This window comes from Pipistrellus hanaki, assembly GCF_964339955.1.
Source record: "Pipistrellus hanaki genome assembly, chromosome: 1".
Lineage (NCBI taxonomy): Eukaryota > Metazoa > Chordata > Mammalia > Chiroptera > Vespertilionidae > Pipistrellus > Pipistrellus hanaki.
Window position 1 is genome coordinate 110,073,356 of NC_140503.1, and position 23,807 is coordinate 110,097,162.

At 35.7% G+C, this 23,807-nt stretch overlaps 1 protein-coding gene across 2 annotated transcripts in view; it reads left to right on the forward strand.

Moving 5' to 3' along the window:
- The window catches only part of MDGA2 (MAM domain containing glycosylphosphatidylinositol anchor 2), an 865,112-nt gene that overhangs the window by 566,861 nt on the left and 274,444 nt on the right, over positions 1–23,807 (forward strand). For both annotated transcript variants that reach the window (XM_084885031.1, XM_084885032.1), the window contains exon 5: positions 5,740–5,872. In XM_084885031.1, the coding sequence (XP_084741157.1) occupies positions 5,740–5,872 (133 nt within the window). The remainder of the gene's footprint in view (positions 1–5,739; positions 5,873–23,807) is intronic.

Below are 23,807 nucleotides of genomic sequence, written 5' to 3' on the forward strand. Positions count from 1 at the left end.
ATTTAATCAATGAAAAATCCCATTCCTATTTTATTTTTATTTTCATTATTTAACATATGTAATATTTATTGCCCATTGAAATATTTGAGAGCACATGTAAGATTTAACAAAACCAGCTTCCTTTAGATTGATCACCTTTTGAGATATTGCTTTGAGTCTTTGTGTATATATATATATATATATATATATATATATATACAGATATATACATGTATGTTTATCAGAGATGCATAAGAAACTGGTCATTTACTTAAGAAATTCGGGAGTGTAAGTTATAAAGAAATTACCTCTCAGGAGCAAATCAGTCTATATAGTTAGTATACAGTATAGCTGCCAGGAGACCCAATGATTTCTTTTTTCAGTGGACCATGGTAGGTATATTTGTGTGTAGGGACTATAAATGCAAATGCCTATTGAGATTAATCTGGTAACTTAAATATGTGAATCTGACGGGTGTTATGAAAATAAGAAATGCTGAGCCATGCTTTACATGCTGACTTATCAGAAAAAATAAGTTGCCTGTTGTTACCAGAGTTCAACCTTTAGCCCTTTTGGGCTACCATTTTGAAACTCTGCTGGAATCGAGTTTCCTCATGAGAGATACACTAGTACTTGCAATAATATTTCTAGTTTTATATGATTGCAAATACAGAGAGATAATACAGAGTAAGCAATTTCTATGAGAGTTCCATTGAATGAAATAATTAGAATTAATAAATTGAAAACTTTATGGCTGATTCCAGTCTCACGGACCCATTTTTATAATAATTAAGATGAATGTGATGTAGAGAACATTTTTACTCAGGAATCTACTTGACAGAAAACAATGCCCTATTTGTAGCTTCTAACAACCTTGGACATTTGGAAAAACTGTAAAGTATGGTTGTACAAAGCAACAGAATGGAATTAGCCAGTGGTTTTTATTTTTACAATGATAAATTATAATTTCCATATAGGTTCTAATGTAGAGTTATCATATCCAGTTGTTTTTCCTTATATTAAAAATAAATTCAAACATTTTTTAGTAAACCAGAATTGTTTTGTTGAATTAACAGCATCAGTTATTATGTCTACATGTCAACTTTGTTTAAGATTTAAAATTAATTTTGTGTTGTATCCTTGAACTATTTCCCAGGATTGACTTTTTTCGGGGGCGTAGGGGGAGTGACTTACTATAATGGCTTTGCTATTTGTAATGAAATATGAATGGTGTTGACATTTCCTTTTGAGTGGCCAGATTATATATTAGAGGCCCAGTGCATGAATTCGTGCATGGGTGGGGTCCAGCTAGCCTGTCTAGGGGGAGGGGACATGACGGGTGGTTGGCTGGCCTACCTGCTGGTTGAACTCCTGGTGGAGGAGACAATTTGCATATTAGCCTTTTATTATATAGGATATAATAATCTGGCCACTCAGTATATATTAGATGTAGATAGATATATTTTAATTCTTAGTTATTTTTTGCACTGTTGTTTGCCACCAATAGCCATGTGTACTTTCATAATGAAAGAACTTTCCATGTTAGTCTTGTTGGTATTGAAAGACTTAATAATATTTTAATTTATTTCTATAGATCCTATGGCCTTTATGTTTCCAGAGTGTAATTAAGATCCAATTGACATAGCTGAGATATTCTATGTGACTAATATTGGCAACTTTTTGCCAGTGATAGAGGTTATGGGCAAGTTTCCTTCTCTAACTTTATTGATATTTATGGGAGAAGTTAAGGTAAATAGTGATTATCATATGAAGTAAAAATTATTGTCAAAATCGTGGCACACAATACTGCTATGGAGAGAGCATTAAAGATGGAAATCAACAGCACCTACAGAAGAAAGATAACATCTCTAAGGATTGGCTATGCCTTCTGGTTGACTAGAACAATTATTTGCACATGTGGGGAAAAGTGGATTATAAAACTGGGAAAGTATACTGGGATTACATTGTGGAAGATGTACATGACAGATCATACATCTGATTATTTATGAATGCTAGAAATTTAATTTTTTTTAAATCAAGATTTTCTATTCAATAACAATGAAAAAATAAAATTTCTAAGGTAAGATTTATCTATTCTAGATGCCCATTCATACTAAACTAATAACTATGTCCATTTGAATTAAATATTTATTTAACCATTTTGATGAGTGACAAAATCCTCTTTATACTTTTTTTTAGAAAGTGTTTCTGAAATGAAATTGGTGTATGTTTCCAAGGCTGATGTAAATTCAAAAGCATATTATGTAATAAGTCTAAGAAGCATAACTATACTTTTCATACTTCCACTCAATACTAAAGATGTAGTCTAGTATATATTACTATCTATAAATTTGTAATGAGTTACAATTGAAGTTGTAAAATATCAGTGTGAATTGGAAGGTTTTCTTTACTGATATCTGAAAATACATATTTTTAAAAATTCCATATTCATAAGTAAAACAGAAATACTACTTATGGCTATGGTTATTATTTTATTAGAAATTATCACCAGTGGTAATGACTACTAAAAATATATATATCTTTATTTCTTTTATTTTAAAAAAGTAGTTTTAAACATTTAAATATAGGTGTTGAAATTAATTTTTGTGATTCTTACATAAATATGTACTTAAATTTTACAAATTATATGTACTGTTGCTATTTTCCTAGAACTTATAAAAATATGTTGATGACATCGTATTGTGTTTATAATTAAACACCTAATTACATATTTATATCAATTACATAATTAGCTATAATTACTAATTATATAATTAGGCAATAATCAACTGAAAATTTCCTCTACAAATCTTGAAAATTCACATGCAAAAAGCCTTCCAACATCACAGAATATTAAATTTATATGATCAACAAAATAAAAATTGATGTTAAGTGATATAACAGTTTTAAATTATAAAGTCTAAATAGTAAATATACCTCTACATGAACACACACACTAACTTGGGAGCTGTTCGTTGAGAGGAAGAGGGTCATCTTGAATGTCTTTATCATTATCTGAATGTGGTGAATTAATTAAGTGGATAAGGCTTAAATTCTTTCATAACTCTGTCTTTTTTCTATATTGCTTCAATATATTGTGGCTGTATTGGCCAGTCTGCCTCTTTGACATGCTACACAGATTAATCTTACTAATTAACCAAGATGACTGTACTGTAGGGTCACACATTTTGGCATCTTTTTTTTTCTGAATACTAGATATGAATAATGTTTAGACAAAACAAATCTCCAATCCCATGTTAACTGAACCTCTGGGAAATTGTGTATCTAGACTTCATAGGGCATGTGCAAGAAGCAACCAATCTCTCCCTTCCATTCTCAAAAATCACTGGAGACAATACTCTACAGTGAGAATTAACAAGAGCAACAGCAAAACAAAGATCAATAGAAGGATCTGAGAGGGAGATATTGACTATATAAAGAAGTAGTAATCAAAAGTCTAAGATTTATCTTACTAAAAAAATAACAGTACATATAGAAAGTGGTCTTGAAATTCAATTTAGAATATGTTGAGTTTTAAGTGTCTGTGAGACATCAGAATGAACCTGTTGTAGTAAAAAAAAAAATTGGTATATGTATCTGAAACTACAGGGAGAATCCTGGAATATGAGTACAGACTTGATAGAGTGATTGGGGGAGTAAGGGCTTGTAGTAGAAATTCATTGGCAAGTCTAAAATCACCTAGGCGAATTTTATAGTGAGATTAACTATAAAATAAATAGAATGTCACAAAAGTAGAAGGAATAGGATTTAAAAATTACCTGAGTCCACTAGTTCTCATATAATATTCTCTTTCAACTGTGCTTTATAACTAAATATATTTTTCTAGGCATTATATCCAATTAACATAAATTATCTATACTAATAAAAGGTTAATGTGCTAATTAGATAAAATATCTTCCAGACATCCTTCTGGTCAAAGCCACAGTGGCAGGGGCCGAGGCAGAGGTGGTTAGGGTGATTAGGCCAGCAGGGGAGAGCAGTTAGGGCGATCAGGCTGGCAGGGGAGGGCAGTTAGGGGCAATCAGGCCAACAGGGGAGAGCTATTAGGGGCGATCAGGCTGGCAGGGGAGGGCAGTTGAGGGCAATTGGGTCAGCAGGGGAGCAGTTAGGTGTCTATCAAGCTGACCTGGAAGTGGTTAGGGGGTGATCATGCTGGCAAGCAGAGGCGGTTAGGGGCCATCAGGCAGGCAGGCAGGTGAGTGGTTAGGAGCCAGCGGTCCCAGATTGCAAGAGGGATCCCTAAAGGAACCTGCCTAAACTGCCAGTCAGATATCCCTTGAGGGGTCCCAGATTGGAGAGAGTGCAGGCCAAGCTTAGGGACATTCTCCTCTGTGGACAAATTCCATGCACTGGGCCTCTAGTAACTCTATAATACAGTTATAACTTGTTTTAAATGTAAGTTCTAAAAAAACACACATTGACTGTATAATTGTGTGGTGTATATATATTTGTGGAGAAAAAAAATACAACATATTTTTTTACAGAAAAATTAAGAGAGATGATTGTTGCTTATACCACAGATGAAAATGCTAAAAATGTGACTGAGTTAAGAGTGAATTTTGAGCCCAAACCGGTTAGCTTAATGGATAGACCTTAACTGAAAGGTCCCAGGTTCGATTTCGGTCAAGGGCATGTATGTTGGTTGCGGACACATCCCCAGTAGGAGGTGTACAGGAGGCAGCTGGTCAATATTTCTCTCTCATTGATGTTTCTCTGTATCTCTTTCCTTTCCTCTCTGTAAAAAAAATCAATAAAGTATATTTAAAAAAAAAGAGTGGATTTTGACAGTGAATGAAAGGACATTTGGCCAAAGTGTATGCACACAGGAGACATTCATTTGATAAGTTTGGAAACCTCTGTGTACCTGCCTATGTATGAGCAAGCTTGTGTTTTTTCGTTTTGTTTTTTGAAAATGAACAGGTACTGTCTTTATGTATTGTCACTAAGTGTTCTGATCCTTTTGAAGAATGTATACAAGTGCTGTCAGTTTTTGAATTTAAATATTACTGAAGGAAAATAAAAGAACACATGATTTCATACAGATGTCATCTAGAAAAAAACTAATATTTTGAAAATTGCTATACCAAATCTGATGTCATTGAGATACAGTTTTATCATTTTCACAATTCAGTTACTTATAAGAGTAACTCTTGCTATTTTGAGAAGATGCATAGACTTTGGAAGGTAAATAATTCCCAAGAAACCTATTTGAATTGAGCAGGAGGGTATGTGTTTTATTTATTTATTTATTTATTTATTTGTGGGTTTTTTTTATTGTTGTTCTTTGTGAATTATGTTTACTCTTTAAATAATTTCAGTCTTTTTTTTTCATGGTTTTCTTGCTAATCAATAGTTTATATGGTATTTCTGGTCATTTGCCTTAGTTGAGTCTATTTGCAATTTTGCAGATTTATCTGGGACTCCTAGACCTTGAACTCTTGAACATAAATAATAATAACAAAAACAATAATAATATAGCTACAGTCACGAATACTTATTTATTCAGTTTTAGATTTATATTCTGTCATTGCTTCATATTCACAAAATATTTATGTATATAAATTAAATTATACATAACTTCATTATTTTTGTTCTACCAATACTTTCAAAGTTTGCATTTTCCTTTAAAAACATAATGTTCAAAATTCTGCTAATAATATGATTTAGAACAATAAAATGCCATGATTCATTCATTTTGATTACTATTAAGTTTTTTAATGCCCTTTTTCACATTTTCAGGGTGAAACAAAGATCTTGAAATTAAAGAATCTTCGACCTCAGGACTATGCTAATTATAGCTGCATTGCATCAGTGAGGAATGTATGTAATATTCCTGATAAGATGGTATCATTTAGACTTTCCAATAAAACAGGTAAGGAAGTATCTTTGAAAGTTTTATGTTTATTATTCAAAATGAATGTTTAATTGTTCTTTAACTTTATTATAGTGCAAATCATTTCTATAATATATGTTTAAACAAATCATCTTTTTATTTCTCAGAAAATTCTGTGATATCAGAAAATCTTTTGGTAAATGGGTACCATACCATTGAATTGCAATGTGCTCCCATATAATGTTTGTTTATATAGCATACACAATTATTTATCCTTATGGTTGAATTTATAGATATCACAAGATAGCCTATATTCTGTTCAAATACATTTCTGAGAAGTACTAGATTCTTTATTTAAAAATGTGTGATCTATGTGTGTGTGTGTGTGTGTGTGTGTGTGTGTGTGTGTGTGTGTGTGATTCCAAAACTATGTATAAGAACCTCTGTTTTTAATCTATTTCACATCAAGAAAGTTAATTGGTAATTTGAGTAGATGCTTTTAAATAGTATTTTTCTATAAAATGTCAAAACATTAGCAATACTGATACTTAAGTTAGTCTGCATTTAATAATATAAGTCTCAGAATAAATGCAAGCATCAAGAAATTGCCAAATGAAAGAGCAAAGAGAGAGCATATCGATGAACAATCTTTATGATTATGTATAAACAATCAACTTACTAAATTAGAATTTCACCTGATTTGAACAACTTTCAGTGCAATTAAGATAAAATTTTACCTTATACTGAGATGAAAGTTAATCACTTTTTCCATTAACAAAAACCTGGGGAAGTATGGGCCCTGTTATGCCTGGCTGTAGTTCCTGGTTCTGCCACGTAATAGTTCTTGGATCTTGTTGAACAAGTCACTTCACCTTCTTTTCCTCAGCTTCCTCATAAACGCATAAAGTTGTAAAAAGAAATTAATGAGTTAATATTTATAAGGCATGTGGGACACACTTTATTAGTTCTTCCAACACAAAGCTAGTCAGCAGCTCTATTCAGCTAGAAAAGATTAAATCTTGGATTTTATTGAAAGATAAAAAAATGCATACTCATATATTGATTCATCAATATATGTTCCAAATGAGTTAATCTTTTGAAAAATTCATTCTTTTATTTATTCATGTACTTATAAATCAGTAACATATTGGGTGTTTATTATAGGTCAGTAATGATAGGCATATACATTGACTAAAATATAAATTGCCACCAAAATAGAGAAATACTCTATTAAATAACAGATAAAAGTTATTAGAAGAAAGTGAAAGAAGGAAGTAAGAAAAAAATTAAACTGTATCAAGATGCATAAGAAGCACATGACAGAAACTATATTTCAGACAAAATAGAAATATAAAATCTTAGTGATCCTAAGATTTTTAAATCTTAAAAATATTTCATTTGAAAAAGAATAAATAGGATATTCAGAAATAAAAATCAGTTATTAACACATGAAAACTTGGTGTTATTATATTGTTCTTTTGATATAAAATATTTTGTGAATTATGGTGAAAATTTGTATCATAACTAGTTTTATATCCTTAATTGGTTGTTTGAGAATGAAACAAATCAATATATACACAAATTACTTAAATACTAACATGAACAATAAAAGTATATGTAAAATTTTTATGGTACATAAATGTATAGTTTTATTGGTTCCCAATGTCCCACAGGTAATGAGTGAGAACAAGATTGAACTTAATATTTTAAGAGTCTGCTAGCTCAAAAGGCAGAGCTTGCCTGTCTGTCCAAGAGCATAGGGCACTCTCAGCTTCTGTTTCATTCTTTATTTTTTTAGGCTACAGTATTTTATATGTAGGCTAAGCAAACAAAATAGCCTATTATTCACTTCTGTAAATTATCTCAAAAATTTAGATTGATGTTCATGACAAAATGAACATCAGAATGATGGTAAATAATTGGGTTTAAAAATATAAGCTAGTACCTTGTTTGACTCTTTAGTACTCTAAGCAGGCATGTCATGGCCTGGTGCTTTACATATTCAAACCAGATGTGCTTCAGCACTTTTACTATCTGGCTGTGCTCAAAATTGTGATAGTTCATGCATTTCAAATAGGTAAAATCATTGAGGTAGCTCTCAAAGTACACCAGGAATAAATTAAACTTTCAGCATCTTCATGTAAACAAGCTTATAAACTGACAAATACGTACATACAGCCTAGTTCATTGCTTTTCCAACATTGGAAGGAGATCATAAGTCATCATTGTTATAATCATTGTTGAGAGTCGGTTGCTCTTTACAGTTTTTATTCTTATGAATCTCTAAATGACATGGATAAAATTCCCATGTTTTTAAATTTTGATGTGCAAAATGTAAGGAAAATGTATAACTTACTGAGGGGAGAATAGTTAATTATAAATTTTGTTTCATTAATCTGTTAATATGTTAATGAAAGTACAACTTTGGAAATAATTTTGTAATGGAGGTCAGATATTAGAATAATAAATAGAATTTGGTACATAACATTTCATTTTAACATATCTACAGTCAATTAACTTTTTAATTGCAATAATTTTATTACTGACTAGATGCACAGTACACAAAATTTGTGCACGGGGATGTGTGTCCCTCAGCCTAGCCTGCACTCTCTCCAATCTGGGACCCCTCCATTGGGCCTAAACGGGCAGTTGGACATCCCTCTTACAATCCAGGACTGCTGGTTCCCAACTGCTTGCCTGCCTACCTTCCTGATTGCCCCTAACTGCTTCTGCCTGCCAGCCTGATCACCCCCTAACCACTCCCCTGCCAGCCTGATTGATGCCTAACTGCTCCCCTTCCAACTTGCTTATCCCTAACTTCACTCCCCTGCAGCCCCAGTCGCCCCCAACTCCCCTCCCCTGTGAGCCTGCTCACCCCTGACCTTCCCTGCAGGCTTGATCTTCCCTACTGCCCTCCCTTGCAGGCCTGGTCCCTCACAGCTGGCTTCCCCTGCTGGCCATCTTGTGGCAGCCATCTTGTGGCAGCCACATGGGAACAGTCATCTTTGACCACATGGGGGCAGCCATCTTGTGTGTTGGTGTGATGGTCAATTTGCATATTATTATTTTATTAGATAGGATATGCCCAATGCCCTAATTACATGGCATATAAAGATGGAAACAATGTGCTGTATGGATAAGGATTTCTAAAAGTTTTGTAGCTGAACAATTACAAAATGGAGTGCAATGCCCTTGGCTCATCACATACCTACTGGGGAATGACTTATTGTATATAGGTAAAATAAATATAAATAAATGCTTTAGAAAGCAAATGTCTTTATTACCAGGCAGTTTTTGTGGACCCATGCCATTTTATGAATAAAATTTTCATTAATAATTAATTTTTAGAACTATCTAAAGAGCAATATCTGGGTGTTTCTTTTTTTAAAATGAGTATCATATGTAGACTTACTAATAATGTGTTTTCTTAAATTTTCTTTTTTGAATTTGCATTATAGTGAAACTTATAATTTTATATCTGCCATGGAATATCTAATCATTTGCTGGCTTCTGTTGATTACTGGCATACTAAAAAAAATTTCCCACCACAAAAATGCCATTATTTATTATACTTAATCCACCTATCCTAGACCTTATTATATTCATAGAATTTTATCATAAAGTATTTATTATAAACATAAATTATCATGATAATTTATTTCTTGTCATGCACACTGCATTAATAATTGATGTATGTTGTAGCAGTGTCCAAAAGTTGATTTAGTTGTTTTCCTATTCCAATTTGAGAGACAAATAATTTTAGCTCTTGGTTGGTAAATTCTTTTTTTTTTAAATTTACTTTATTGATTAAGGTATCACATATTTGTCCTCATCTGCCCATTCCCATCCCAAACCCCTCCCCACACATGCCCCCACCTCCCCATTGTCCATGACCACTTATGCACGCACATAAGTCTCTCCCTTTTCCCCAGCCTCCTCTTCCTTCCCTCTGAGGTCCAACAGTCTGATCTGATCGATGCTGCTCTTGTTCATCAGTCTATGTTGTTCATCATTTCCCCTAGATGAGTGTGCTCATGTGATAAATTCTTTTTTTAAAAATTTTTTAAAGTATGTCTTATTGATTTTTTTACAGAGAAGATGGGAGAGGGATAGAGAGTTAGAAACATTGATCAGCCACCTCCTGCACACTCCCTACTAGGGATGTGCCCACAATCAAGGTACATGCCCTTGACCAGAATTGAACCTGGGATTCGCAAGCCGATGCTATATCCACTGAGTCAAACCAGTTAGGGAAATGTGATAAATTCTTAATGTAGCAGTATTTTTCATAATTTATGAAAATAAACCTGTTAAATTTATGCATTTAGAATGTTAAATATATATTATAAACTTATTATAATCATGGTAATGTTGGATATAAATTATTTTAAATTTCTCAAATTATGTGTATTTCTAACATAAGGAAAGATAGAAAATTATGATAAAATAAATTTAATTTATATAAACATACTTAAAGCATTTATATATTGATGTCTCATGATTTCCAAGGCAAATAAGAATTTAGTAGATTACTTATATTAAGATGAAACACATATTTTATACTTGCTTTGGGACAGGTCAGCTAATTTTACTTAATTATATAGGCTATTTGATTGAGTCTGCAGAAACTGAACACTTATAAAACTTAATGTGTCTTCCTTTAATTGCATGACATCTAGAAACCAAGTTTGCAAAAGTATTTCTGGCTATAGGAGAAACTTGCACTCCCTCCTTCTCTTCCTTGCTTTCTCCCTTCCTTCTCTTCTTTTTTCACCTCCAACCTGTTTTAGTAAATTACCATGAAAAATCATAGAAGTTAAGAAAACATTTCCACTCCTCATGTTAGATAACTATTATCTGTACTTACTGTTTCATATAATCCATAGGGAAGTTGTGAAGAATACCTAGTAATAGCTGTGAGCCTTAATTTTACATGCTGTGTTCTATTCATGGCAGTTCTCTTTTATGTATAGAGAACTCTCACCTAGTTATCTAATGTTATGACAAATAAAATAATACTTTAATTATAAAAATTTTAATAGAATAGCTGTGTATAATATAAATACTTGGACATTGATACTTCCTCTTGCATAATGGTATGCCCATTGTCAGAGATAGCCAGCTTAAGTGCAGAAGAAAGCACAGTAGAGATTTTTCTGTCATCTGTACCTCGGTAGTAACCTGAAGCATTTTTCATACCTATTTGGTATATCTGAGCTATTTTTAGCAATCAGCAGCACCATTTATTTGAATCTATATGTGTTTTTGAGCCAACAATCACAGTTTTAGAGAAAGAATGCATTTATGAAAAAGTCATAGTGCAAATACAATGACTTCCTATGTCTTCTTGGGTTGTCATGATGGAATACCACAAACTGGGTCACTTAACATGATTCATTTTCTCACAATCTGGAGGTTAGAAGTCCAGGATTAAAGTGCTGACAGGGTGAATTTATGGTGAGGCCTCTCCCTCTGAGCTTGTAGACAGTGGCTTTTCACTGTGCCTTTCCTCTGTGTTTCCTGGAAGGAGAGATGAGCAAACTCTGGTGTTTTTCCCAACGCTCATAAGGACACTAACCATATCAATTAAATTCCCACTACTCAATGAACCTTATTTATTTCCTAAAAGTGCTATATTTTAATATAGTCACACTGGGGATTACCGGTTCCACATGTGAATTTGGAGAAGACAAAGTTCAGTCATTAACACTGTCAAATAACTGAAAAATGTCCTTTGCCTTTAGGGTTTCTTTTAAAATTTTATACATAAGTTTATATTATACTAGTGGCCCAGTGCATAAAATTCATGCATGGAGGGTGTCTCTCTGCCTGTCTTGCACCCTCTCCAATCTGGGACCCCTCAGACATCCCTCTCATAATTTGGGACTGCTAGCTCCTAACCACTTACCTGCCTGTCAGCCCAATCACCCCCAACTGCCCTCCCCTGTCATGACCCATCACTTCCACTGGGACTGATATCTCCATGCCGTGTGCAGTCACGGAATCCCCAGGCCTCACTGTGCAGAGCAGCCATCTGGCCCCACCTCCACTGTGCGCATGGCCATCTTGTGGAGGCCAACTTGTGGTAGCCTTGGTGGCCATATTGTGATGACATCACACGTGAGTCAGCTAAGCTTTTATTAGTATAGGTGTTAAATCTAAGCAAGCATATGAGTCAGCCATTTAAACAAAAGAGCCTATTATTCAAGTAGACTTTCAACTTAAAGAGGGAACTCTGTTCAGAGTATTTATGACCATTTATTCTTAGATTTTGAGAAACAGGAAGGAAGCAACTATAGAGGAAGAAGATAAGCTAATACTATAGTCAGAGACAATCATCACTTTTGTACTAGTATAATCGTGCATTTTTAAAAGTATGGAAAAATTTGAATATACAGACAAAATTATGTATCAATGAACATGTATACTGTTTTTCTGATTTTATTTTTTGATGATAGAGAATGTGAAAAAAAAGAAAAAAAATCTCATTTTTATAGATGAATATATGCCTAGTATTTTTTTTTTTTTGTCAGATAATTCAGGTTTATTAAGCAACATTATTTACTGCTGAAGGACCCAACAGAACACAGAACAAGCACCTGGCCAGAATTGCTCAGTCATTAAGCATTGACCTATGAACCAGGAAATCATTATTTTATTCCTGGTCAAGGCACATACCCTGTTTACAGGCCAAATCCTCAGTGCAGGGCATGCAGGAGGCAGACAATCAATGATTTTCCTTCATCTTGATGTTTATATCTCTCTTTTCTTCTCCCTTCCTTTCCGATGAGAGAGGCAAGGCTGATCTGCAGCCTCCATGGCAACTGGTGATCAGCCATTGCCTCTCTCTTTCCCTCAGGCTTCACCAGCAGCGGCGCCTCTGTTTCTCTCCAGGCCTCCACAGGGCTGCTGATCAGCCCTACCTCTCTGATCAGGCTTAGAGATAGGCCTGGAGATGCTGACTAATATATAAATTTACCAATCAGAACCAAATCTGGGTGAAGTGAGAGGAGCCAATGGCTACCTAGGAAGAGGAGATTTTGACACTGACTGGCATAGAAACTGACCAAACAGAACAAAATTGGCAGCAGGGTAGGTTATTTGGAGGTGAGATCAGGCCAGCAGGGGAGGGCAGTTAGGGATGATCAGGCAGGAAGAGGCAGTTAGGGGCAATTATGTTGGCAGGGGAGAGCATTTGGGGACAAGATCAGGCTGGCAGGAGAAGGAAGTTGTAGGAGAGATCAGGCTGGCAGGGGAGGAACTTTGGGGGCAAGATCAGGCCAGCAGGGGAGGGCATTTAAGGGAGATCAGGCAGGCAGGTAGAGGAATTTAGGGGAGATCAGGTAGGCTAGCAGGTGAGCAGTTAGGAGCCAATGGTCCCAGATTGTGAGAGGGATGTTCAACTTCCAGTTTACTCCTTGGGCTCTGGTCTAAACTGGCAGCTGGACATCTCCCTAGAGGTCCCTGATTGCAGAAGGTACAGGCTAGGCTGAGGGAACGCCCTCCTTCCTGCACAAATTTCATGCACCGGCACACTAATCTTACCTAATAATAGACAAACATGTAAATTGACCATACCTTTGCTATGCCCATAGCCAATCAGAGTGACTATGCAAATTAACACAAATAAAATGGCAGTTAATTTGCATTTATAAGCTCCCAGCCCCTGTGTCCCAGGCACATCCTGGCATCCAGGTCACTGTGAGGGAGCAGACCACCTTGATCGATTGCAAGGAGCAGGAGCGGACCCCAGTGATTGATCGCAGGGAGCTGGGGGTTTATTCCTACTCAAGGCTGAAATCCTCTGCCACAGGCTTTAGGCCTGGGCAGGAGCAGACACCCTGTGGTCAATTGCAGGGAGCTGGCGCTCCACTGCTGCCCTAGAGGCTTTCAGCCTGGGCAGGCCTGGGCAGGGGCAAAGCCAGAGATCAGAGGGAGCTGGAGGGCCTCTGCCCAGGCCTAAAACTTTGTTCAGAGGCTTTAGGCCTGGGCAGGGCCCAGCCTGCAATTGGTGTGAACTAGAGAGGAAACACCTTTTCTGACTGCACATTGGCTAAGCTTCCTGTGTGCCACTGGTAATATTCTTAGTAACTTTGGTAATAGGAATCCAAAGAGGTGATCTAGGCTTTTCCACCACACTCCTGGAGGAAAAAATGAAGGTCTGCTGCTGGAGGGCTAAGAAATGTCATATCCTGCCCTGGCCAGTTTGACTCGGTGGATAATGCCTCGGCCTGCAGACGGCAGGGTCTGGGTTTGAATCTGATCAAGGGCATGTACCTAGGTTTCAGGCTCCTTCCTGGCCAGGGCCCAGATCAGGGCTCATGCAGGAGGCAACCAAAGTATTCCTCTCACTTTGATGTTGCTCTCTGTCTTTCCCTTTCTCTTCTACATTCTCTAAAAATCAATGGAAACATATCCTCAGGTGAGGATAAAAAAAGAAAGAAATGCATATCCTATGAAAGACACATCTTGAAAATGCCTAAAAAAGTTGTCATTTTTTCTTGGTGAAGGGACTGGAGTCGGTATTGATGAAAACACCTTGGTGGCTGTGGTGGCTGGCAGTGGCTGCAGCAGCAGGGTGATGGTGCTGGTGCCTTTCCTTGATCAGCCCGGTTGCCTCCCACAAAGGGAGGCCAGACTGTGGCTTAGGCCTGTTCCCCATGGGTAGCGGGCCTACGCTGTCAGTAGGACATCCCCTGAGGGCTCCCAGAATGTGAGAGGGGACAGTTGGGCTGAAGGACCCCCCACCCCCAGTGGAAATAAAAGGCTAAGCAATTGGCTGGCCGGCGGTAGATATGACATGCACTGACCACCATGAGGAAGACAATTAACACAGGAGCTGCCAAGCTGCAGTGACTTGGCAGCGGCAGTTCTTGGGTGATGCACCCCAGATCCAGAGAGGAGAGAGCCCAATTCCTTGCAGGGTCACCTGATTCCACCTTTAGCTGTGGGTTATGTTGTTGCTTGGGCACTGTTGGCCCTGAATCTGGTTTACTGCACACTTGTGTTTGTGTTCCACACCCTCTATGACAGCAACTTTGATTGCAGAGTGCCTTCTCATAGTCTGGGACCCCTCAGGGGATATTGGAGAGCTAATTTTGGCCAGATCAATCCTTGCTGGCCAGGCTGAGGGACCCCACATTGCCAGAGAGACCCTGCTCACTCTGCTGATGCCCTGAGAGCCATGCTACTCCCCCAGATGTGACTGGCTGGGGAAGGACCACAAGAGGTTGGCTCCAAAGCATGTCCAGCCTGTGTCGCCCAGTCCAATACCGCTGGCCACCTTCTAATTAATTTCCTTTCGATGTTCATGAATCTGTGCACTGGGCCTCTAGTATTTTTAAAAAGAACATAACAAATACTATTAGAATATTGTTCCAATGCCATTGTTAGATAATGAGATGTTTCCTGTAATCTTTTGCATGAATTTTGAAGATGTTGATTAGCTTCCCTAACGTTTTCCTATTTTCAAAATGGGAATAACAGAAGATCCACATAATTTGCTTTTGTAGGCTATAAGTTTGTAGGCTATTAATAAAGAACTTTTAAAAAGTACTTGTGCATAATAAACACAATAAATAATAGTTATAATTGGGTTGGATTATTAACCTAGATAATAGAAAGAAGTGATAAAATTGGTATCATCAGTAATAATGATGAGAAAATGCAAGAATCTTAGGTTTTTTGTAGGGTATGATGTATAGATTCAATCACTGATGAGTTAATCTTGAAATAAATTCATAATCATTTTATGAATTATTTTTATCAGTGCTTAAATTAAATGTTAATATTTCCCAGAAAAATCTATAGAAATGAATATGTATTATGGCAGATTTTTATGTATCCTATTATTGGCAGAAATATTAAACATAAATATACAGTATTACTTTATAAAATTAATAATGGTACATAAAGAAAACTAAGGAAAGCTGCACTTTTGTGATATACAAAAGATCCTTCATCTGAGTGCTGGTCATTTTCTACAAAAAGCAAACTATGTATGTCCTATTATCATTAATGTGGCTTTGAAAATATACATGTCGAGTATACAGTGATCTGGGGACAGAAGCAATGGTCATTATGGGTTTCAACTTCGGTCTTCCTGAGACTGTTTCCAAAGCAACAAGGTGACCCAGATTTTTCAGAATCCTATTACCATAGTAACAGAAAGTTTGCATGTTGCTGGGATGTCCCTACACATGTGCATTTTCTTGACCTAGCAATGAATTTTTTAGGTTCATTATATCAAAGGTTAGTTTTGGATTATTACTTTTTATATAAAATATCCCTCATAATCTATTAACTCTCCCAGAAGAAATTATAACCCAGACCAAGTAAATAGTTAACACTGAAAAAAAACACAAAATACTTAATCAAATGAAAGTCAACACTATTATGTTTATTGAAAGGGTTTAAATTATTGAAATCCCATCCTATCTCACACTTAACACAAATATTTTAGAGTATATCAAATAGTTTGTGTTTTATATGTTATTATTAATATGCTATTAGACTAATTATAATTGAAACTTTTAAAGATTTCATAAGTATACAAAAATGCAAACTATTTGTTTTATATTTTACCTGTGGGTTAATGAGGGTGTGTTAAAATACAGTAATAACATTTTTATGCACCTGATATTATTTGATTTTTTAATTTTAATCTTCTAGATATTGGATTTTTAGACAATGACTTAGTATTTTTCAATATTCTATTGTTCTGGTAAAACTGTTGAGTATTGTGCTACTATAGATAATTCAGTTGCTAGAAAATATTTTAGACTTCTTTCATGGTTTTTAAGCTTGCTGTCATAACTTGTGATATAGAATATCTCCATGATCATTCACTGACATATTTGATTTTATAGATTACTGGCTCTCATAATGAAGAAAAATTTACATAACTACCCATATTCCCATTGTTTATTCACCCCCAAATCCTCAGATGGATTATATTTTACCTGTGCATTAGTATCACCAGCAATCCCAGGATGCCCTGGACTCTGTGAAAATCCCACATCCTGGGAAATCCTGTAATATGAGGCAAGCCAGCACATTTGGTAGTCCAATGATCTAACCCCCATTCAGCATAGCTCCATATAAGGTACTAGTATAAATGTCATTAGTTAATGTTGGCACATATACAGCCTTCAGCAGCTCTGCATAAAAAAGTATCTATGAGAAAGACATGGGTGTGGATCTTGATTCTTCCCACTGTGCAGTGGTGTGACCAATTCTTTCAACTCTGTGAAATGGCTATTCTGCCAAGTCATGTTGGTAATGTGTTCCAAAGAGTTTTCAGATTGATGGCAAGAGAACACTCTAAGATTCATTTTATTTATCCAGAAAACATCAACAAAACAATTTAACTAAAACTAGGTGGCTACCAAGAATAAATGCAGTCTATACCTATATCACTAGTCTTAAACTCCAAGGTCCATGCAAGCAAGGTTTCGGTGTACAGAATTTGAGATTAATACCTTGTGCTTTTGTCCTTTTACTCAAGGAACTTATATTAGTATTCAAAGAAAAAATGGAGCCAAGTACTATGTGCCTATTTTGGGGAAACTGTAAACATTGTGCTTTCACTATTGGCTATGCACAAAGTCATGGGCAGGGAGACTGTTATCTCTCTCAAGAGAAGATGCATATCTGGCCAATGTTCTCCCCCAAGCTCTAAGTCATTAAAAAATATTAATTTTCCTAAAGAACCTTACCTCATTATACCTATTGTGAAGATTAAATGAAAGTATATTAAAAGGTCATGGAAAATGGTTGGCTCTTAGTTTATGGTAGCAGTGTTTTTTAGATATAAAAAATTAACCTTTGTGAAGAAAGCAATGAGGATTTCCAAAATCTCATTTAGTCCTTTGATTTTCCTTTTTCATTTTTATTCAGTTGAAAGCATAAATAATAGACTCTGCTGGTCTGAACTTTTGAGCAGGAATATTAAATCACAACTCTATTCCCAAATTTTCAATAGTTGAAGAAATAAGTGAATATCAATATTGAATACTCATTAAGAGCAAATTATCATATGAACTTATCTATCTATCTATATATAATAGATATGTATATTGATAGTGAGTATGTATATAACACTAGTTATGATGTATTTTATAAAGTTATTTTATATTTTGTATTGACTTCCATAATGAAGAAATCTCAACAATTTGTGCCCTTATTTGTTTGTAAAATTGTGCATACTTATCAGTTCCAGGTAAATGTAAATTAAAAAAATATTATTAGGATAATAGAAATGCATTATTAGTTCATCAAATAACATTTGTTCAGTAGATTTTTCAAATTAAAATACAGGCAAAAATGCAAACAGTTTTCTTTTGGGTATGCCATAATGTATGTTTTCCCCTTATATTCTGATATGATAAAATAAACATTGTTAAAACTTTATGATAACATATTACTGTTTTTAAGGCAATCCTCTGGCCTTAGCCACACTACTCATAGGATGTAATACCTTGTAGTGTGGCTAAGATAAGTCTTGTGAGCTACCAGTAGCCTTAATATAAAGAATCTGCATTAGTTCATGATGGCTTTTAATTAGGGTTGAAGAAAAGAAAGCCCATGTGTGATCTATATAGTAGGGTTAGGGTATCTAGTGTATTGTTCCAAGGACTGGGAGGAGTGAGGAATTGAGGAATTTGGTAGGCTGTGAAATAATAGACAGACTCAGTTATCAGAAATGCAGCAACCTTCCTAATGTAAATCCAGAAGCAGCGTGTACTTTCAGTTTGCTGTTGTCTTATCTATTTCCAAAGTATCGCAAATATTCCAGTTTCCTCAATTTCCATCTTATGGAAAATCTGTTCTAAGAGCCCCCTTTTATTTTTGATAACAACATACTCTTCTTGACTTACTTGCTACTGTTCTATCACAATAGAAAGTAGGAATATCCAATTGTTTCATAATACGCTTCAGTTTATGTTTTGAACAGCATTTCTTTTTGCCATCTCTTTTCAGTCACTCTGCTACAGCTGTTTATTGTACTACGTGAGCATGTTATTGACTGCATCCTTCCAGGGGTCCTCAAACTTTTTAAAGTGGGGGCCAGATCACGGTCCCTCAGAGAGCTGGAGGGCCGGACTATATGAACTACTAATTCCTACTGTAACACCTCGGCTGCGCTCACTGCCCAAAAAACCTGGCGGGCCGGATCAGACTCCTCTGCGGGCCGCATGTGGCCCACGGGCCGTAGTTTGAAGACCCCTGCAGCAGTATCGACTTCTGATAGATGCCCCGTGTATTAGGAATGTGATGATGATTATGTTGTCCTTTGTTCTATTAATGGAAACTATTACTCTAATTTGACAAGAAAGGAAATGATCAAGAATCCAGCTATAACATTTTTGACATCAATAGACATGACAGTTGTATAAAGTTCCTCTTTAAGTTTTCACTTTGGACTGGCATTGCAACATTATTCTCAAAACAAACCAGGAGTTTTAGTCAGATTAGCAAAGTGCTAGAAGTAGGTAGTATTTTGTCTGTTTTGTGGTTGTTTGGATTTTTTTTTTTTTTTTTTTTTTTTTTTTTTTTTTTTTGCAAAATCCAGCAACACTAGTTTGCTTTATTTTTTCTGAAAAGAGTTTGTATTTCTAAAATGGTAAATACAGGCAATTTTATATAGTTTGGTCTATTAACAATAGATACAAAAAATTTTCAAAATGATTGCCACATATTAAGTATAAATTAAAATATACATTTCCAAAGTGAAGAAAGAAAACTTCATGAAATAACTAGACAACAAAGTTGGTAAAATGAGCGGCATAATATAGGTTCTTGTTGAATTTCTCTGGGATTGAATCCACTAAGACAATATCATTGATGGCTATAGTCTTTCTATTCTTAAACTTTTCTTTTTTTAAAATGTATTGTTGAAAGCATTAAAGGTGCCTCCTTTTTCTCCATTGATCCCTTCCACCAACACCTATCCCCACTCTAGGCCTTCACCACACTAATGTCTGTGTCCATGGGTTACATAATTATCTTGATCTTAATCAGGAATATTTAATAACTAAGGACATGCCTCTTTGCATATTGTCATTTATTTTTTTCCCTTTTATTGAATTTATTGGGTTATACTGGATAACAAAAGGTTTCAGATACATAATTCCACTACATATCATCCGTATATTTTATTGTGTGTTTACTACCACAAGTCAAGTCTCCTTCCATCACTATTTAACCCCACCTTACCATCTTACACCTCTCTGATTCCCCTTCCCCCTGGCAATCACCCCACTGTTGTTTCTTTTTTTTATCCTTTTCTGCTCAATCACTTCATACCTCCTATCCAGCCACCCAACACATCCCTGGCAGCTATTAGTCTGTTCTATCTATGAATCTGCCTCTATTTTGCTTGCTAGTTTTGTTCATTAGATTTCACATAAGAGTGAAACCATATGGTACTTGTCTTTCTCTGACTGGCTTATTTTACTCATCATAATGCTCTCCAGGATCATCCATCCTGTCTCAAAGGGTAAGAGTTCCTTATTTTTTATGGCCAAGTAGTATTCCAATCTGTAAATGTATCACAGCTTTTTTTTCTTTTTTACCTACTCACCAACTAATGTACATTTGGGCTACTTCCATTTCCATTTGCAACAGCATAGATGGACCTGAAGAGTATTATGCTAACCAAAATAAACCAGTCAGAGAAATATAAGTATCACATGACCTCACTCATATGAGGAATCAAATGAACAAAGTAAACTGGTGAGCAACATAGATCCAGACACATAGAACCATGAGCAGACATATGAAATACAGAGGGAAGGTGAGGGGGTAGGAGGGAGAGATTAATTGAGAAACTTATATGCATACTAGAGGCCTGGCCTGTATGGATCAGGCCAAAAATCCTGCTCTCTGACTTTCCCCAAGGGTTCCCGGATTGAGAGAGGGTGGGTCTTGGGTGATGCATCCCAGAATTTGGCTCCCTCCTCTCTGGTTCCAGTTGTGTCACCTGAGAACTGCCCCTGCCAAGTCACTGCAGCTCAGCAGCTTCTACACTGAGTGTCTGCCTCCTGGTGGTCAGTGTGCATCATAGCTACCGGCCAGGTGGCCAGTCAACCAATCATCTATAATATGCTAAGTGTCCGATCTTTCAACCTGTTGCTATGACACGCACATGCTCAATGTAGGAGCTGCCATGATGCACACTGGCAATTTACAAAGAAATGGCATCATAGACCTAGCACCAACAAAGCAGGCCCCACCACCACCCCAGAGCAACAGCCCATCAAATTGCAGCCAACACTGTGCAAAATGTGGCCCACAGCCCAGCCCAGAAACAGTGGCTGTGGGTGCTGGGAAATGAAATCATGTAGCAACACCTGGCTTCCTCTCCCTAATGACTAGCCTCTTTGGAGTTTCTTCAGCCCAGAACATGATTTGCTTTAAAGCCAGGTGCAAACATTTTACACTTTAAATGTCTGTTAAGCATTTTCCCATGCCTCATCTCATTTGATCCTCCCAAAAGTCCTGGAGTAGGTAGATAGGAGACTTGGTGGAATCCTTGTAGCCAGAAAACAGAGATTTAGAAACTTGACCCAACTGAAAAGAAGAAATGGTGGATCTTGAAAATGACTTCAAGTTTTCTCACTGCGCGTAATATTGTCAAACACTGCTGCAGTTAAATATTTTACCCTGTGTGATCTATAATAATAATCTGCTTCGTGTTGATATTTACTGCTGTGTTTCTGACAATTACCTGAAAGAGAAGTTGGGGTGCTTTTTTTATTTAAATCAGAAAGCAGGTCTAATTAAACAAATTTATTGTGTAGATGTACCACAGTTTTCTAATCTAATTATCTGCTGATGGGCATCTGGGCTGTTTCCAAAATTTAGCTATTATAAATTGTGATGCTATGAACACAAGGGTGGATATATTGTTTCTGACTGGTGTTTCTGTTTTCTTGGGATATATTCCTAGAAGTGGAATTACTTGGTCAAATAGAAGTTCCATTTTTAACTTTCTGAGGAAACTCCATACTGTTCTCCACAGTGGCTGTACCAGAGTGCATTATCACTAGCAGTGAACGAGGGTTCCTTTTTTTCTGCATCCTTGCAAGCACTTGTCATTTGTTGATGATAGCCATTCAGACAGGTGTGAGATGGTACCCATTGTTGTTTTGCTTTGCATCTCTCAGACGATTAGTAACTTTGAGCATGTTTTCATGTCTTATGGCCTTTTGTATGTCCTCTTTTGAAAGTGTATGTTTAGGTCTTTTGTCCATTTTTTGATTTGGTTGTTTATCTTCCTTTTGTTAAGTTGTATGAGTTCCCTATAAATGTTGAAGATTAAACCTTTATATGCAGCTTAATTGTTTTGTTGATGATTTCTTCCGGGCTTTCTTGTTGTTTTGTTGATGGTTTCTTTGCTGTACAGAAGCTTTTTATTTGGAAGTAGTCCCATTTGTTTATTTTTTCTTTAATTTTCATTGCCCTAGGAACTGTATTGATAAAGATATTGCTATAACAAATATCTGCTATTTTGCTGCCTATGGATTCTTCTAAGATTTTTATGATTTCCTATCTTACTTTTAAGTCCTTTATCCATTTTAAGTTTATTTTTGTGTATGGTGTGAGTTGTTGATCTAGTTTCTCTCTCTCTCTCTCTCCCTCTCTCTCTCTCTCTCCCTCCTTCTCTCTCTCTCTCTCTCTCTCTCTCTCTCTCTCTCTCTCTCTCTCTCTCTCTCTCTTGCATGTATACATCCAATTTCCCCAACACCATTTATTAAAAAGACTGTCTTAACTCCATCACATACTCTTGCCTCTTTGTCATATATTTATTGAGTATAATGGCTTGGTTCTATTTCTGGGTTCTCTGTTCTGTTACATTGGTCTGTATGTCTGTTCTTGTGCCAGTAACAGACAGTTTTGAGAACAGTGGCTTTGTATTATAGCTTGATATATGGTATTGAGATCTCTCCTACTTTGTTCTTCTTACTCAAGATTGCTGCAGCTATTTGGAGTCTTTTTTTTTAAATTATTGTTCCAGATGAATTTTTGGAGAGTTTATTCTAGTTCTTTGAAGTATGCCATTGGTATTTTAACAGGGATTGCATTGAATTTATAGATTGCTTGGGTAGGATGGGCATTTTAATTTTCTTGATTCTACCAATCCATGAACATGGATATTCTTCCATTTGTTTATGTCTTCCTCTATACTTTTTAAAGGATTATCTGCACCAAATTTATACTTATGTGGGAAAACACCTGGACATATAGTCTCCTAACTTAATTATACACTTTATTCAGGTTATTCCAGTGTCTAAATCGATTCCAAAATACAGCAAAGATTAGAAATCCCATCAGATTAATTAGCCAGGTAATTGAAATCAACAAAATAAACTGAGTTCAAACAGAAGAATATACCTAGGTCTTATTGTAAGAATCAAATTATTAATTCAAAGTGTATTTATTATAACTGTGCATTAGGCTATGTTCTAGGCATTTGAGATAATAGAAAAGCTGTACCCTGGTGTTATTTGCAATTATAGCCCTTAATATGTGCCAAATACTCTTCAAACAGCTTCACATCTATTGACTTATTTAATTGTATGAGATAGGTACTATTATTACCTATTTTCCTATTACCAATCTGAGAAATTATATATAAAATTATATATATATATATATATATATATATATATATATATATATATACACATATATATAACTTGTCAAAGATCACATTATTCATGAATCATAAAGCTGGGTTTCTAATTTAAGCAACCTGTGTTGAGATAAAACATTGGCAATACACTCCAAAGTCAAAAGTAATAAAGTAGATCATTCCAAGTCCCAATGGAATTCCTGATGATCTTTATGCTAGAGGAAGAATTAGTGTTTCTCTCTAAAAGAAGGAGGGGAAGGACAACATTAGCATCTCTTACTATATTATAAAAATCTGGCCAGGGCAAAACATTATTGGATAGTCAGACATTCAGAA